General features: G+C 42.2%; 1 protein-coding gene across 1 annotated transcript; it reads left to right on the top strand.

Annotated features, from left to right (window-relative positions):
• Window positions 1-79: 79 nt before the first annotated feature.
• Window positions 80-5,667, top strand: LOC134624250 (gastrula zinc finger protein XlCGF57.1-like; the record flags this gene model as incomplete). The annotated part of the gene is made up of 2 exons (XM_063469212.1): window positions 80-181; window positions 4,354-5,667. Coding segments are annotated over 2 exons (1,287 nt in total), but the record flags the coding sequence as incomplete, so codon positions are not given.
• Window positions 5,668-17,781: the final 12,114 nt, after the last annotated feature.

Below are 17,781 nucleotides of genomic sequence, written 5' to 3' on the forward strand. Positions count from 1 at the left end.
GATCATATACCACTACCAACGTTTGGATCGATATCTGCATCGATCTGCACACCCTTGTCTCCTGGATCGTAGCTGAGATCAGCGTGAACCACGTGGGTCTCTGCTCCCTGACCTGTTTCCTGTTTGGAAAGAGTTCCAGCTTCATCACGGAGTTTCTCTCGGTTTGTGGGCTCATCTAAAGGTAAGCACCGAGCTAACTCCAACACTAGATTTACTAACCCTGCGCTAGTGATGGGCAGATGAAGCTTCATGAAGCACTGAAGCTTTTCATCCAATTGGTTCACACCAGCGCAAAGCTTCGTGAAGCTTCATTTGCTCTAGTAGGACATCTAGTGGACGTAAAAATATTAGTTGGCTTGAATTTGAAGCGTGTGGCATTTTGCACACAGCCTGTATATGTCAACAACAACAGGAGTGTGTAGAACATGTATATTGTAGTGATGGCAGTATATTGTGTATATTTATACTGGCAGTATGGAAAATGATTATTTGGAAATGCTTAAAATGGAAATGATCATTTACTGTGAGGTGAGGTGTGGTTGTGCTTTTGTAACGTTGAGGTATGGACAGTCCTTCCTGTTCACATTTTATTCTGTAAAAACTAAAGTTTCACTGCTTTTATGACCTTTTTAGTGGGGAGAACATAGCTAGAGTTTAATGATTTAACAGATCTTTTAAATCCTTTGTCCTCCACAATGCTAGATGGCTGGTGGTCCTCAATCACCAAGCTAACCAGGTCTTCATGTATTTGAGATTGTTCTCCTGAGGAAAGACAATAAAAACAAAACACAAATATAAATATCACACACGTAACTTATTACAGTTGTATAATATTGTTATATCATTTAGTAACATTACAGCATGCTATATTATCATGGCATTTGATGGCTCACCTGGTCTTGCTCCACAATCGGTGTTCCCCTTATTCTCATGCAAAGCTCTGCAGTGCCTGAGCATGGATGAGGTGTTGTTGTTATATCCCAGCTCCCTGGCACATAGCAAACACTTCACCTTGTACAAAAGTAAAGACAGCTTAACATAAATTGTATTGCACCATCAGTATTATGAAAATACATCTTCTGTAGAAATTTACATACCTTTTTGGGAGGAATAAGATCAAAATGTTCCCACACAGGGGAGGACATCCTCCTCTTCTTAGCTGGCTCCATTCTCTCCTGACTTTCTCCCCTCACTCTCCTAAACCTCCAAACTTTCTCCAAACTGTCCCCAAACTCTCACTAACCGCAACTCTCCATCAAACACCCAAATTTTGAATGAAGTCTGAGGGGTTTATATCGCTGTCACAGCTCGTGGCAAAGTTCGAACCGCTTCATGAACCAGTCACGTGGTACAGCCGGGCAGCGAGGCTTCGGACGTCATCATTTTCAGCTCCTCCCATAAATGAAGCAAGCCTCGATACGCGCTTCGCGGAAACGCCCCCTCTATTACTCGACACACGCTTCGAAGCCTCGATACAGAACGTCACATCACTACCCTGCGCACATTTGCAGAAATCCCTTGAAACCAACACCTACTAGAATTACTGACTTTTTTATTTTCTGGTGCAAGTCCCGAGGTGTTAATCACCCCTGCTGAGATTTGTACAGGTCATATGCTCGATTCACATCCTGCTCCAGCAAAAATAAAAGCTGTACCAAGAGTACAGTCTTAATGGCTCACTAACAATCTGGAGACAGTGGCGTGTCTAGAAAATTTTTGTTGGGGGGGCCAGGTAGGGGCACAGATTTGGAGAAGGGTGGCAGATGTAACTGGCAGATAATGTTAAAAACATTCTACCAACAGTTAACCATCATTCAATAACCCTGTAAACCTAATAACTGAATTTGCTTTTGACTCTTATTAGAATGAGGTTTTAACCACTACGGTGCAAAGTTTTTAGAAACTGCATTCATGAAGTACAAGAGATACAATCAGTGCTTCGTCAGTGTTTACTCAGCATTCAAGGACAGCAATATTTGCATAGTATTTTTACTGACATATAGTGCACATATGTTTTGGGCTAAAACATTTTTGAATATTAAAATACGAACATTTTTAACATACAATTGGCAAATTAGCCAATGCAAAACTTTATCTGCCTATTAAAAAAAGAAGATAATCTTCTCACAAACTGGTGTTTCATTTCGAAACAGGGAAAAAGTGGGGAAACAAATGAACAGACTAACGTTTGAATGAAACCTGAAAGCAAGTAAATACTTTCTATGCTGCCTTATGGTAAACTTTGGTAATATTGATGTATAAAGAACAACAATGGCTGATGCTGAAATACAGTCAGCTGGCATGGTGACACTGCCAGTATTAACCTGCAGGGCTGGACTGGGACAAAAAAAAATTGGGCATTTTGACTACAGACCAGCCCACCAGGTATTAAAGCCATAAAGCCTTTGAATGAAAACAAACGCTGTAGTGACAGTGATGTACACTGTCCTGTTGGTATATGTATGATTTCTATCAATTTTATGTCAGATAAAAACTTTGTTTGCAAGATTCAGATAATTATTTAATAAAAGCTAGATATTTTAAATGAGAATAAGTAAGAAAAGTATTTCTTTGTGTCCACCTTTCCTTGTTAATGCCCTACCTGGCCCCCTGGCATAACTTTGCTAGATCCGCCCCTGCACAGTTACCAGCTGTCAGCTACATAGAAAAGGATCCTGGTGTTATTTGACAGTTCATAACTTCCCTTCAACTCATCCATGACACCTAAAAGGTAAACTTGTTTCTCCATCAGCAGTTCAGCTCTGATGATTCAGTAAGGACATCTCCTGGTTTCATCTTCATGTTTCCCTCTCACCACATATCCAAACTGATATCATGACCAGCAGCTTTTACAGCTGTGGCTCCAGCAAACATCAGCTGATACTAGAAATTAATATTAAATAAATTCTAACAACAGCTGATCAAGCTTAAACGTGCTGCTGTTGTTTAGCGCGACATCTGCTGGTTTCCTCTTTCAGTTGCAAAGTGGGCGATAAACAAACACAAGAGAAAAGCTGATCAGCTGATCATTGATCAGTTTCATGATTGAAGTAGCAACAGGAAAGGGAGGGGAGAGAATGAGAGAAGAAGAGGCAGCTGTGCAGGAAAGACACAGAATAACTCCAGCTTTGTGTCTTTTTCATTCTAACTTAAGTACGGGATAAACTGCGTCTCTTCTCAGCTCAATACAAAACCTGTAATATTTTCTCTGAATGAGGGACCATTCCATTTTTTAAGGAGCCGGTGGCAACTCTACAAACTAACCTTATGAATAAAATAAAGTTCAACATCAGTTACATCATAGCACCCACCCAGCTGTATAGAAACTCCGTCATGCTAGCTAGTACGCAGTATGAGTTATTGTAACTGACTGTAAAAAGTCAACACAACGAAAATAAACTCCACCTAAACTTGGTTTATATCTGACCCAGATAGACTGCAGGTCATAACTTCTTACCTGAAGTTCAGTTCACCTGACACTCGGACCGGCGGCCGCCTCGGGTCTCTCCTCCTCCTGCCTACCCTTCCCTCATCCACCTACTAGCCGCCGTGGAAGCTCCGCCATGCTCGATGGCCAGTCCAGCTATGTTAAACTGTTACTCTTTTGCCGAAAAACTGTTTTCTGTGATGCTGTCTTTCATGCTTGGCTCTCCTACCTTTCTTTTCTCTATGCTCACAGCGCAGAAGCCGATGCTGCATTCACTTACACTCGGATATCTGAGCTTCACTGTGAAAACATAATCGTAAATTTGAAATTTCATTGGATTTTATTGTTTATACAAATTTCCCACCTTTGGGACTAATAAAGGCCATCTTATCTTATCTTATCTTTTGGCTTCGGGGTGGCTGGACACGCCACAGTCTGGAGACATGAATATTGACACGTGTAGGGCTGGGCTATATCATACCGTTCACTGTAATACCGGTGTAATCTTTTAGGCAACGATAGGGAAATGAAATATTGCGATAGAATATGGGTAAAACGCGTATGCGCAGTGCATATGTTTACATAAGCATATGGCGGCGAGAAGAGAAAGTGGGTCGTTAGTAGCTCATGCTAGCGGGCCGTCGTTATTACCGTGTTTTTGGAAAAGCAGGCGTACAGGCACAGCCAAATGTCTCTAATCTTTGCCCTAGAAACAAGTCTAATATTTATCTGTGTCTGTAAGCGAGTTTGCATTGACACTCAAAAGACTGAATGCCAACTCTCATGACCACATTTGCAATGTGTGTATAAAAATAAGTATAAATACTTATTTAATAAAAGCTCACAAAATACCACTAATAAAAGGCCGGTTAGAATAATGTATTTCCCACAAATCACTGCCTCTGTTTGTATCTCTGTCACTGCAGGACCAACGTGGATCGAGAAGTCAGCGCTCTCAGGAGGCCGACAATTTTGTTGAAGAAACAAGTGGAAGAAAAAAGTACAACCGTGACGAGTTTGGGAAAGATTTTACTGTGAAAGCTTCCCTAAAAATGCATCAGGTCATCCACACCGGAGAGAGACCATTCAGCTGTGGAGACTGTGGAGAGTCTTTTACCAGGTCTGGACACTTAAAAACACACCAACTAATCCACACTGGAGAGAGACCGTTCAGCTGTGGAGAGTGTGGAAAGTCTTTTACGCAATCTGGACACTTAAAAACACACCAACTGATCCACACTGGAGAGAGACCGTTCAGCTGTGGAGACTGTGGAAAGTCTTTTACCAGGTCTGGAAGCTTAAAAACACACCAACTAATCCACACCAGAGAGAGACCGTTCAGCTGTGACGAGTGTGGAAAGTCTTTTACGCAGTCTGGACACTTAAAAACACACCAACTGATCCACAGTGGAGAGAGACCGTTCAGCTGTGGAGACTGTGGAAAGTCTTTTACCGAGTCTGAAAGCTTAAAAACACACAAACTCATCCACAGTGGAGAGAGACCTTTGAGCTGTGACGAGTGTGGAAAGTCTTTTATCCACTCTGGAAGCTTAAAAAGACACCAACTCATCCACAGTGGAGAGAGACCATTCAGCTGTGATGAATGTGGAAAGTCTTTTACCAGGTCTGGAAGCTTAAAAACACACCAACTAATCCACACTGGAGAGAGACCGTTCAGCTGTGACGAGTGTGGAAAGTCATTTATGCGCATTTCACACTTAAAATCACATCAACTCATCCACAGTAGAGTTAAAGCGTACACCTGTGATCAGTGTGGCAGAGCTTTTACTCACAGTAACAACTTACAGAGTCATCTAGTTACCCACTCTGGAATTAAGGCGTACAGCTGTGACATTTGTGGAAAAACTTTCAGCCAGATAGGGAGCCGAAATACACACCTACGCATTCACACCAGACATGATGTGTACAGCTGTGATCAGTGTGGTAAACAGTTTACTACAAACACAGAGTTACGACATCACATGTTTACCCACACTGAGGAACGACCTTATAAATGTGACCTGTGTGACAAGACTTTTAAATCTCCACGTTACCTGAGACAACACCAACAGATCCACACCAGAAAGACTCTACAAGTGCAGTTACTGTGAGGTATGTATTTATATTTTTATCTTGTCAGCCCGACTGTTTGAAACAACTCTGCTCATCAAAGTGTGTTAGCATGTTAGCAATTCTACTGCATGGAAAGGCAGCTCTGAATGATTATTCAGACTCTAATCACAGGTTTTTAGGGATAGTGTTTGAGAATTGTGTTATTGTTATCGTAGCATTAAACTAGTATTACGTTAATGTTTTTACTCTTATCGTTTTTATAGCACATTAAATTGAGCTGAGTGTGATAATGTAAACAGTAAAATGTAGTTGGACTTTGGCAGAGATGCTCTTTATTTCAGGTGACGTTCAGAATAAAAATGTTAAGGACTGACTTACACTTTCTTTGTGTTTTTGTTTAGAAGCAGAGCGACACAGATGGATCAAGTTCTCAACCCTGTCATCGCTGTGGGAAAGACTTTTGTTGTGACCTTTGTGGAAAAACTTTAAGTCATTGAAGGACTCTGAAAATACATCAACGTAGACACACTGGAGACAAAATGAACTACTGTAAAGAATGCGGGAGAGGCTTCACCACTTCAAAGGACTTCAAACAATATGAACTCCTTCACAGTGGCGTTAAAAAGCATGTCTGCGATCAGTGTGGGTCATCCTTCATCAGTGCACGTCAGCTTGAAAAGCATAAACGAGTCCACACATGAGAGAAACCATACAAGTGCAGACACAGTGACAAAACCTTTTCACAATCATGTGATCATACTAAGCAGGAACGCAGACACATGAAAGAGAACTTCATCTGTGAAAGAGTTTGAGTAATCTCAGTTCATACTCCACTCAGAAACGATTCCATGTTACAAATAAACTGTTACGTCTTGATTCCCGCTTTTACGTTAATCTTGTAAACAGTACATTTGCATAACCACTGAAACCGGCCCAATGAATGAACAATGGGCTTGAGGTCAATTTCTTCATCATTAATATGCAAATTCTTATGAGCATTGATCAACAACCACTGGTCAATGGCCATGAGTACCATTCACAGAGTAAAAATTTGCATAATGATTATGAAGTTTGCTGTTACCAATGTTCAAAAACATTTACTAAATTATCTTCTCTGTGCAAACATCAGCGTGATGCAGGACTGAAATCATTGCCATCTCTGGATCACAGTGAATCTGCAGAGACAGAAAGATCCTCTTCTGGTTTCAGGATCAGACTTAAACCCTTGAGATCAGGCTCCACAGAGTTCAGGTGGAGTCTTCTGTAAAGATCTGATGAGGCAGCTATGAATGAAAATGTTCCTCTTGTTACATTTTAAGCTTTCTAAACTGTTCTACTGTAGTGTTTGTGTTGAGTGGTTCGCTTTGTTCCAGCAGTTTGATTAAGAAATCTGTTTCCTGTTATATTTTTATTGAATGCATTGATCCATGTGTTCTGCAGGTTTTTTTTCAGCTTGTTTGTGTAATGAAATCCTGCAACAATTAAACCAAAATTTTATATTTTAAATAAAGAAATGGTTTACTGACAAAGAGTTTGAGCCGTGATGTCATTTCCTGTATATCAGAGCAGCACCTGAAGTGACCAGTGTTTAAAGTCAGAGTCAAATTTTGTGTCAGCATGACCTTGTGAAAACTGCTTGGCGATGCTTCACTATGTTATCTGCTAACTGTTAGGGTGTAGAAGGACGAAACTCCCAGGGTGACCAGTGGCAGGAGCTTCCTGATGCAGAGAGTTGAGTGTGGGGGATATAAAAGAGAAGCTGAGGCATCCCAAGGTTAAAGCTGGCATAACTGAACTTTAATGTTTGATGTGTGTTTTGGCTCTCCTGCGCGCAGTAATTAATAGCTTGAACACAGCAGAGCTTGATATAAAGACCTGGGTGACAACTAACTTTATGCTGCTGATTATACTTGGCCCTAAAATACCTAGAAATATGGTATCTAACCAGATACTTGCTCTGGATGGCATTACCTTGGCCTCCAGTAACACCTTGGAGTAATATTTGACCAGGACATTAAACAAATATTTAGGGCTGTGTGATGAACCAAGTTGAAAAAGCAGAAGGAGTCACAAGAATTATTAGAAAAACAAAGTTTTCATTCATTTAACCCAAATATTATATTTACAAAAGTAATTAATGTTAAGCTCATAAAAAATGTCAAAGAAACAAAACTGAACTCAGGCAAAGAACTGCAAACTTAACAAACCAAATAACTGCACAAAGAAATATAACTGACCTAAACAAACATAACTGACCTAAACATAAAATGGCACAGAAGGGTAAATATATTGTCTGAGGAGGAGTTTGTGTGTTGTATAGAGCGCTTTGATACTCCGGGAGAGTAGAAAAGCGCTATATAAGAATCAGTCCATTTACCGTTACCATGAGTGACCAAAGTGTCTCTATTGTTGGGGAATTCTCTATTGAGTTGTGAAAGCTGCTTGATGTCTCATCAAACCGGCAGTAAAAGTCGTTGAGGGCGTTGGCCAACAGTGGAGTGGGGCTGTGTGCTTCCTGAAGTGAAAATCTGGCATTTAAAGATGAATGGGAAAGACTCGCTCACAGCTGACTAATGAATATTTGCATGCATGCTTAAGAACTGCATTGACCCCATTTCACCCAAGCTTTAAAATTCTGCCTGCAAATATCAGAGGTGTAGTCATCTGTGTCCATATTTTCTCCAGCATACGGGGGATTCCCATCATAATAAATCTTTTGGTAAGAGGTGATAAAGAACCTAATCAAAATTTTCCATCCAAATTCCCTCCATCTTTGTGAGGTAGTGCATTTCCATTGTTCTTTCCATATTTGAGTCCATTCATCCTGTGTTATGCACACTCCTCCCTCCTTCTCTTATAATATCTTATTTGTAAAAAACTGTATGCAAACAGGAAATGTGTTTTTTGTTGACGTCACCACTAGGGATGCACCGATATCCATACCGGTATCTGGTATCGGCCTCGATACCACATTTTCTAAAGTTCTCGTTAAAAGTTCCCCGATACTGGGGACCAATACCACGGTCTGAGACCTGTCTATGTTTGAGCGGCATGTAAGGGGTTAATCACAGGTGCCGAGTGCCCGCCCCCAGGCCCCGGCTGCAGCTCGGAGCTGGGAGAAGGCGAGGCGAGACAAGTGAGCCATGTGGAACTATTTCAAAGTGAACGAAGACACAAAAACAAAGGCAGACTGCATATAGGTCTCAGCTCAGCAAACAGTTATCCTTTGTCCTCCCTGGTGAACATGATGTGAGGAATCTTAGTACTCTAAAGTGTTATCCCAGTTACATTTAATCTTTTTGTTCACTGGGGAAATAGTAGTATTTGTTAGTAATCCTTGAATATAACAGAGATTTCTGCAACTTTATATCACAACTTATAGAGGAGCAAAATGTAATCTTATATTTTAAACACTGACAGGATGTTCAAGTCAGTGCAGTACTTCTTGTGTTTAATCACCACCAACCATCTACAACTACAGACATAAGTAATTAGAGTTTAATTATCAAAAGACGAACAAATTTAAAAAAAAAATTGAAGTTGGACCTGGGGCTTAGCTGCACTTCTATGTAATAGCAATTTCAGCCACAAGGTGGAGCAGTGAGTCAGAGTAACCTTTATCTAATCAAGGAACGAGCGCATTCTTATTTACAGTGGCAGAAAAACAAAAGCACTATATAAATACACATTAGTTACTTACAGTGAGAAATTATTCACAAGAAATGACGGCTGCCACTTTCCCCAAATTCAGATCATGCAATCCTCAAAGAAGGTGCAACAAACCATAGAGCTGCATGTCAGACTGTAATATTTTTCAATTTTTCTTCCTTCATTTAATATTTCTGTCATGTTGTTTTTGTTGTTGTATTTAGTTTTTTATCTGTGTGTACTTTTTTAGTCTGGATGAAAAAGTTGGATATAGCTAGCTGAGAGAGAGACTGAGAGAGAGCTTCGTCCATCGGGCTGTCAGGATGCTGACCATCTCTGAATCGAGAAGGGGGCCCAAGGGTACATCTTTTGCCATCCTACAATGCTGTGATTGTAACCATTCCCCACTTTCTGTGAATGGTACTCATGGCCATTGATCAGTAGACTTTGATTAGTTGTCATTGATCAATGGTCATAAGAATTTGCATACCAACAATCATGGAACTGACCTCCCAGCACATTGTTCATTCAGTGGGCTGGTTTCCTTCACTATGCAAATGTTGTGTTTATAAGGTTTGGGGAAACCTGCAGTCAGCTGAGACTGAAGAAGTCACTTGGATGAGTGACGAAACGTTTCTCCAACTGAAAATGTCCAGATGAACAGAATCAACCTTTTGGGATTTCCTTTTGGATTTTTCCTTTTGGGATTCCATTAATGTGGGGGGGCTGGTTGACCTCTGATGACCTCTAGAAATTTCTATTGATATCTTTAAAATGATAGCGACACAAACAAAATTTTTGCAGCATAAACGTAGCACAAACGTTTGATACCACTTTTGTTGGATTTGAAGAAGGTGGGGGGGGGGGGGGGGGGGGGGGGGGTTGGTGCAACTTCACTCACATCCTGTAGCAGCAGAAAAGGCTAACATTGTTATGTTTTTACAAAAAAAACAAAAAAAAAACAGCTAACATGAGAGGTTTTTGAAAAAGTTTGTGTTCTCCATTCTTTAAGCACCATTTAACCACCGGCACCGTTTCAAAAGTACCAGTTTGGTACTGGTATCAGATAAAACCTAAATGATACCCATCCCTACTCACCACCAGGGAACCACTGCTTTATATAATATGAAAATGAAGTTCAAGCAGATCCCATGAAACTTGGATTACACACACACACACACACACGCACACTGCAGCACTGACCTGCAACTTTCAGGTCCACTTGTTTCCTCATCAGGATGTTTCCCTCCCCGCTGTAGACGGTGCAGGTGTAGGGCCCTCTGTCCCAGTCTGTGGGGTGTTTCAGAGTCAGACTGAGGTCTCCAGTTATCAGCAGGTCTTCATTCATCTCTGTTCGGTTTCTGTATCGGCGGTCCTGTTCTTCAGGTTGGTCAGAGTTGTTCTGATAAACGTAGAGTATCCTGTATGATCGGTCCACCCACTCCACTTTCGAGTCGTTCAGCCGGTTAACTTTAATTTGGAGGGGGAGTTGGACAGACTCCACCCCCGACTGCTCCACCTCCACAATGGGGACTGAGAGGGAAACAAAGCACAATGTGCGCTGTAAAAACAGCAGCACGAACACTGAGCACATTTTCTTTGACCGGATGAAGTGAAATATTTGCACTGAAAACATTTGAGTCCACTCTGACACAGAGCTGAGGGGTGTCTCATGAAGCGAGTGTTTATACACCTCCCTGCATTTAATTGTCAGTTACTATTATTCAGATCGATTCAAGTGTATTCTGCCTCATTCAGCTGATTCATATCAGAATCAGTGTGATGCTATTTTTCAGTAAGTTTCACTGTTTCCAGCTCACTGAGGAACTCTGCTGGTTTAGAGGCTGCATGGACAGGATTTAGTGTAAAAAAGGTCACAACTGTGTGTCACGTAAAATACAGGTGAAAACTAATTATGTTCTGACCTTTGACTTTCAGCTCCACTTGTTTCTTCATCAGGGTTTTTCCCTCCTTGCTGTAGACAGTGCAGGTGTAGGTGTTGTTATCTCCATCTGTGGGGGTTTCAGGTTCAGACTGAGGTCTCCGGTTTGCAGGAAGTTTTCATTCATCTTCGTTCGGTCTCTGTAAACAGGGTCCTGGGGTCCATTCTTCGTACCTCGCTAAGTAAGTTAGCTGGATTTGATTGTTGACGATTTCGCGTGATCTTGGATCGTTCGGTTCTCCGAAGCTCATCCGGGACTTGCTGTCATAGCAACAGATCCATAAGCGTAAACCTGCTTGGGAGCAGGCTTACTTTACGTAAACAGGATTAGATCGCGGCCACTCAGGTATGTCCGCTTCATTTATAAGAAAGCAACAGCGACATTTCTCCACTGTTTTTCCATAAATAAATATTATCAATGTAACTAAAGATAATGCAGTATTTGATTCATTTATTGATTTCATATAGATACATACAGGTCATTTCCTAAAAAAGGGAAATGTACTATTAATCATTCTATTTCATGTATTTGATTATTTCAGATGTAATTCATATTTTAGAGTAGTAATAGTGTCAGGGACCAAGCAGTAAAGCATAAAGGACACAGGTGGTTTAATTAAAAAAAAAGGGGGTTTTATTGACCCAAAAATATGAAAATATATTTAACAAAGCCAAAACTTAAACAGGCAGACCAATAAAAGAGGTCAACTCAATAGACTAAACTCAAGATAATAATTAACAAAACCTCAAACAAACATAAGGTAAACTGACCTGCTGAAATGACACACGGGGGGAACTTAAATACTGGTTTAGCTCAACCAAATGACACACACGGGGGAAAACAAAATGGCTGCCATATAACCAACTAATACAAAACAATTAAACAAACATGAAACACCCCCCAGGCAATGAAGCATGTGGTGCTATCCAATTAGGCTGTCAGTGGTACTTCAGGTCTCCCAGCCCTTTGCCACACCTTTTGCCAGACAGGAGGAGAAGCCAAACCCCAGGTAACTCGGAGAAAGAAAGATGTATTAATATAACATAAAACAGAACTTTGACCTTGCAAGGTTAATATGTGTGCACGCCATATAAACATTGGAAGGTGTGATGGAAAAATAAATACATTTAATAAAGAAACAATATTGAACAATAAGTAGAATATTTTAAAGTAGTGACTGTAAATTAAATTAAGGTGAATTAACTGGTGGTGAGGTGTGGAGCTTACCATGTGTGGCATGCCATCACACACCTCCCCTCTTCAGAGCTCTCGCTGGAACAGCGAGAGAGATAGTCAGCAGTAAGGTTCTCCTTGCCTGGTACATGGTGGACAGTGAATCGGAACGGCTGTAAGGCCAGGTACCAGCGGGTTATTCGCCCATTTGTGTCCTTCATCTGCTCAAGCCACTGGAGTGCTTTATGATCAGTTTCCAAAGTGAAGTCTCTTCCCAGTAGATAGTAGCGGAAGGAGTCCAGGGCCCACTTGATTGCTAAGGTCTCCTTCTCTACTGTGGAATACTGAACTTCCCGTGGAAACAGTTTCCGGCTGATGTATGCCACTGGATGGCGGCCTTCCATGGTTTCCTGAAGGAGAACAGCTCCCAGGCCCCGATCTGAAGCATCAGTCTGTAATATGAAAGGTTCATCAAAGCTGGGACTGTACAAAACCGGTTGCTTACTTAGTGACTGTTGGATGTCATGAAATGCTGCCACTGCCTCCTCTGTCCACTGGATGTAATTGGGGGAGTGTGATCCCGTCAGGTCTGTGAGCAGAGCTGCTCTGTTGGAGGACTGAGGGATGAAACGACGGTAGAAACCTGCCATGCCCAAAAAGGATCTCAGCTGCTTCCTTGTTTGGGGCAGGGGGGATGATTCCATGGCCTCGATTTTGCTGACCTGTGGCCTGATAACCCCCTTGCCGATGACATGGCCCAGGTATTCTGTCTCAGCAGCAGCGAAAACACACTTTGACGGATTCACCGTCAACCCAGCTGAGTGCAGGTGGTCCAGAACAGTTCGCAGGTGTTCCACATGCTCCTCCCAGGTGTTGCTGTGGATAACAATATCATCCAAGTAAGCAGCAGCAAAGTCAGAGCAGTCATGTTATACTTGATCCATTAGCCGTTGGAAAGTGGCTGGAGCTCCATGTAATCCAAATGGCAAAACTGTGAATTGGAAAAGCCCCCATGGTGTTCTGAATGCTGTGAACTCTCTGGACCATTGAGTGAGTGGGACCTGCCAGTAACCCTTACACAAATCTATTGTGTTCAGGTACCTTGCTTTTCCCAGACGTTCAAGTAGATCATCAATTCTTGGTGTCGGGTAGGAGTCAAACATGGATATGGAGTTCAGGTACCTGAAATCAATGCAGAACCTCATACTCTCATCCTTTTTGGGTAACAAGACCACAGGGTTGCACCACTCGCTCTTAGATCTTTCAATGATCCCTAGGGATAGCATCAAATCGATTTCCTTCTTCAATGAAGGCAGCAGAAGTTCTGGGATCCTGTAACTTAATCGTCTCACAGAGGCACCTTCTCGTACCACAATATCATGTTCGACAATGTCAGTTCTCCCTGGATTCTCTTGAAAGACTGCTGATTTACACATTTCTCTCACCTGTTGCTGCTTGTCCTCTGGGAGATGGCTGAGATCATAATCTAGAGAGCCAGCAGGTGGTAGATATTGCTCATCTGCTTCATCTTCTTCAGGCACTCGCCGTATGAGCATTGCATCCGCCTTGTGTTCAATACGCTCCACCCACTCCTTCAGAAGGTTTATATGCAAGACCTTGCTGGAGCGCAACTGCCCTGGGGTGGACACCTCATATGTGGTGGGTCCCAGTTTCCTCATAACTTCAAATGGCCCCTGCCACTTTGCCAACAATTTGTTATTGTCACTGGGGAGGAGCACGAGCACCTTTTGTCCTGGCTCAAACGAACGCTGACGAGCAGATCTATCATACCAAGACTTCTGCTGCTGCTGGGCCTCCACCATATGTGATTGAGCAAGTTCGCTCATTTTCTCCAACCATTCTCTCATCTGAATGACATAAGACAAAATGTTCTTGGGTCCCTCCTCTGCCTTGTCTCCCTCCCAGATCTCCTTTAACAGAGTTAGAGGGCCACGAACCTCATAACCATACAACAGCTCAAAAGGGGAGAAACCTGTGGAGGCTTGGGGTACTTCTCTATAAGCAAACAGTAGATATGGCAGCCATTGATCCCAATCGTTACCACTGTCGTTGACAAACTTTCTGAGCATCTGTTTCAATGTCTGGTTAAAGCGTTCTGTCAGCCCATCAGTTTGAGGGTGGTATGGTGAAGTTCTCAGGCTCTGGATACCCAACAACTGATAAACTTGTTTTAACAAAGTGGACATGAAGTTAGTGCCTTGATCAGTTAGTATTTCTCGTGGAAACCCAACTCTTGCAAAGAACTGCACTAAACAAAATGCAATGGGCTTGGCCTTTATAGATTTTAAAGGGAACACCTCAGGATATTTTGTGGCATAATCTGTTACAACAAGCATGTAACGATTTCCTGCTTTGCTCCTCTCAACAGGCCCTACAATATCCATTCCAAGACGCTCAAAAGGAGTGCCGATGACAGGGAGAGGTTGGAGTGGAGCTCTATGGGGGATTTTAACAGATGTTATCTGACACTGTGGGCAACTTTTACAAAACTGAGCCACATCTTTGCTAAGACCGGGCCAGTGGAAATGATGTTTGATGCGAGCTGTGGTCTTGTGTTTACCAAGGTGGCCAGCCCAGGGAACAGAATGCCCCAAGGTGAGAATGGCGTTTTTCACCTTCTGGGGAACCACCAGCTGCAACACAGACCCCTGCTGACGATAGAGAATGTCATTTCGCAAGATGTACTCACTGTTGAGAACCTGTTCCACTCCAGGTTCCTTTTCTTTGGCCTTCTGGAAAAGAGATATTAAAGATTGATCAGATTTTTGGAGTTCAGCAATTTCAATTGGAATATTAAACCCTAAGGGTGACGATGTTGGCTCAGCGTCTGTTAGTGTCTCCACAGGTGAAAATTTGAATTTCTCCTGCCTTCTTTGTCTGCGGGTCTTCCTTGGCTTCACCACAGTTGTTTCAAACTCCTCATTAAAAAAGGCAGGGCACTCAGGGTCTCAGAGTGGGTACTCACTTTCTTAGCCTGAGCTCTGGTAACGGCTACATTACACTCCTCAGTCTGCTCAGACTCCAACAAATCAAAAAGCACAGGAAGGTCACGCCCTAACACAGCAGAGTAAGGCAAACTGTTCACAACACCCACATTCAGCAGATACATCTGGTCCTGAACTTTAATGTAGATGTCAGCTGTCGGGTAGTGATGGGTAGATGAGGCCTCATGAAGCGTTTCAGCACATTCCCCAAACTGTATCGGCACTGTTTCGACACAGTTTTGCTGTTTTGCTCCATACTGACACCTGCTGGACCTTAAATATCATTGCTGGCAACTTACTTGAGACTCACAACATTTCACAACAATTCAATGACCTAGTCATACTTATACACTGTAAGGTATTGTACTTTCTATGGAATCATTTTATATCTTTTATATTGCAAATATTGTAGACATCACCAGTGTGTGAATGGGTGGATGACTGGATGTGTAAAGCGCTTTGGGGTCCTTAGGGACTACTAAAGTGCTATACAAATACAGGCCATTTACATCTTTAAAATATAGTGTGAATGACATTAAGTGAAAATTAAAAAGAAAGTATTGTGAATGTAATATTACCCATTCGACTCAGAATTTATTATAAATTTCTATTCAGAGAAATAAGTTTATCCAATCTTTTTGCATTCAGTCTATTGCGTTTTTTTGTTTGTTAGTTTTTTTTACACCTTTTCCCCAGCTTTGGAAAACTCACAGGCACAGATGAAGCTGGGGCACACAAACTGTTAAGCCAGGTGGGAAAGGTTCGGATAAAATGTCTTCCTATTCCCCCAGTACGTTAAAGGATCCTCTGATCTTGGAATTTTTCTCTCTGACACTCTCCACAATACTAAGGGGTTGGCAGTCCTTTATAATAAAATTCAGGACTGTAACACTGAGGATTTGCTTTTGTTTGTAAGAAAGCTCCGCAGAACAGATGCAACATTTATCCTGCATAAAATGAAATAAATTTACACTTCAAGTCAAATTGCTGTTTTTCCTATTCTGATAGATTACAGTGAAGCAAACAGTTACCTTATTTGCAGTTAAAAGATCAAAATGATCCCACACAGCAGAAACGTTTCTTTTTCTTTCGGGCTCCATTTTGTTATGGAGAGATGTGTAATTTTTTTTCTTTGCCAGAGTAATTTTGTGGGGGTTTTTTGGTGGCGACTCATTCCGTTGGCAGATACGGATGCGGTACCTTTTAAACACAGTTTGGCGCGTTGACAATGAGCGATACAGCAGCTGTATCGATCACGTGACTTTTTCTTAAAGTGACGCACGCACCGACACAGGCATCGCTAGGTGAGCTTGATACATGCGTCGGTGCGTCAGTTTTGCAGGACCCATCACTACTGTCGGGTATCTTTTCTCATCTCCATGGACACAACAGATTGGAATTGTATCACTGGTGCGAACAATATTAGGTGGTGCAAAATCTGAGTGAATAAGAGACCGAGAACTGCCAGAGTCAAGAAGGGCATTGAGTAGAACCCCATTCACTTCAATCTGACTCATTTTGATGGATTTGTCACTCTCCTGCTCAGGATCAACATTGGAACGGGGGGCAAAGCACATCTGCACCATTTTAGCAGAATTTCTTGGGCACATAGGTTTCGTATGGCCCTCTAATCCACAAAGATAACAAATGATCTTCTTACCGGAGGCCTTTGGTGGTCTAGTGATAGACTGAGGGGTCTTACTGGTGCTTGTATTTGCTGAATCCAGATGGTTTTGCTGAGGTATCTTCCGGGTGTCCCTCGACGCCTTCCATGCATTATGGCTCCAAGCTTGCCCCTTCTTTCTGGCAGCAACAAAAACGTCAGCTAACCGAGCCACTTCCATTGCTGAACCAGGGTTGTGTTCTCTGATCCAAACCTGAAGCTCAGGAGATAACATTCTGAGACACGGCTCCAAGATTATAGTTTCACCAGTGTCATGAATAGTTTTACCCTTTGGCTGGATCCATTTTCCATAAAGCTCCTTTAGTCTCGCATATAGCTCACAAGGGCAGTCAAATATCTGCTGATGGAGCAAAACAAGGCCAGATGTTCAGCAGCTGTATTGCTGCATGACATCAGCCCACAGCAGCAGAGACCGTGGAGCCAACATGTGAGAAAACAAAGCAACACGCTGAACATCTGAACCACAGCAGGAAGTGCGACTCTTTGTAGACCTGTGGACAGGAAACACACAGCAGGTCCTGATCAGTAACAGGGTCCAAATACAAACATGTGTTTATCAGCATCTGTATATATGAGCACACAGAGAGCTCAGCTGGACACACACTTCAGTCCTCCATCAAACACAACACACCTACACACTGTTTCCACCAGCTGCAGCACAGTCCAGTCTTTACAGTCAGGGAGGGCTTTTAATGTGAAAGGCACCACACAGGAAGTTTCAGAGGAACAGAAGAAGAACCAAAGGATGGTCTGTGATGTTAAGGTTAGTGTGATCAGCATCAGCTGGAAATATGAAACATATCAAACATGTGAGGAAGAAGCAGCAGC

This window comes from Pelmatolapia mariae, linkage group LG3_W (genome assembly GCF_036321145.2).
Source record: "Pelmatolapia mariae isolate MD_Pm_ZW linkage group LG3_W, Pm_UMD_F_2, whole genome shotgun sequence".
In the NCBI taxonomy this organism is placed as follows: domain Eukaryota; kingdom Metazoa; phylum Chordata; class Actinopteri; order Cichliformes; family Cichlidae; genus Pelmatolapia; species Pelmatolapia mariae.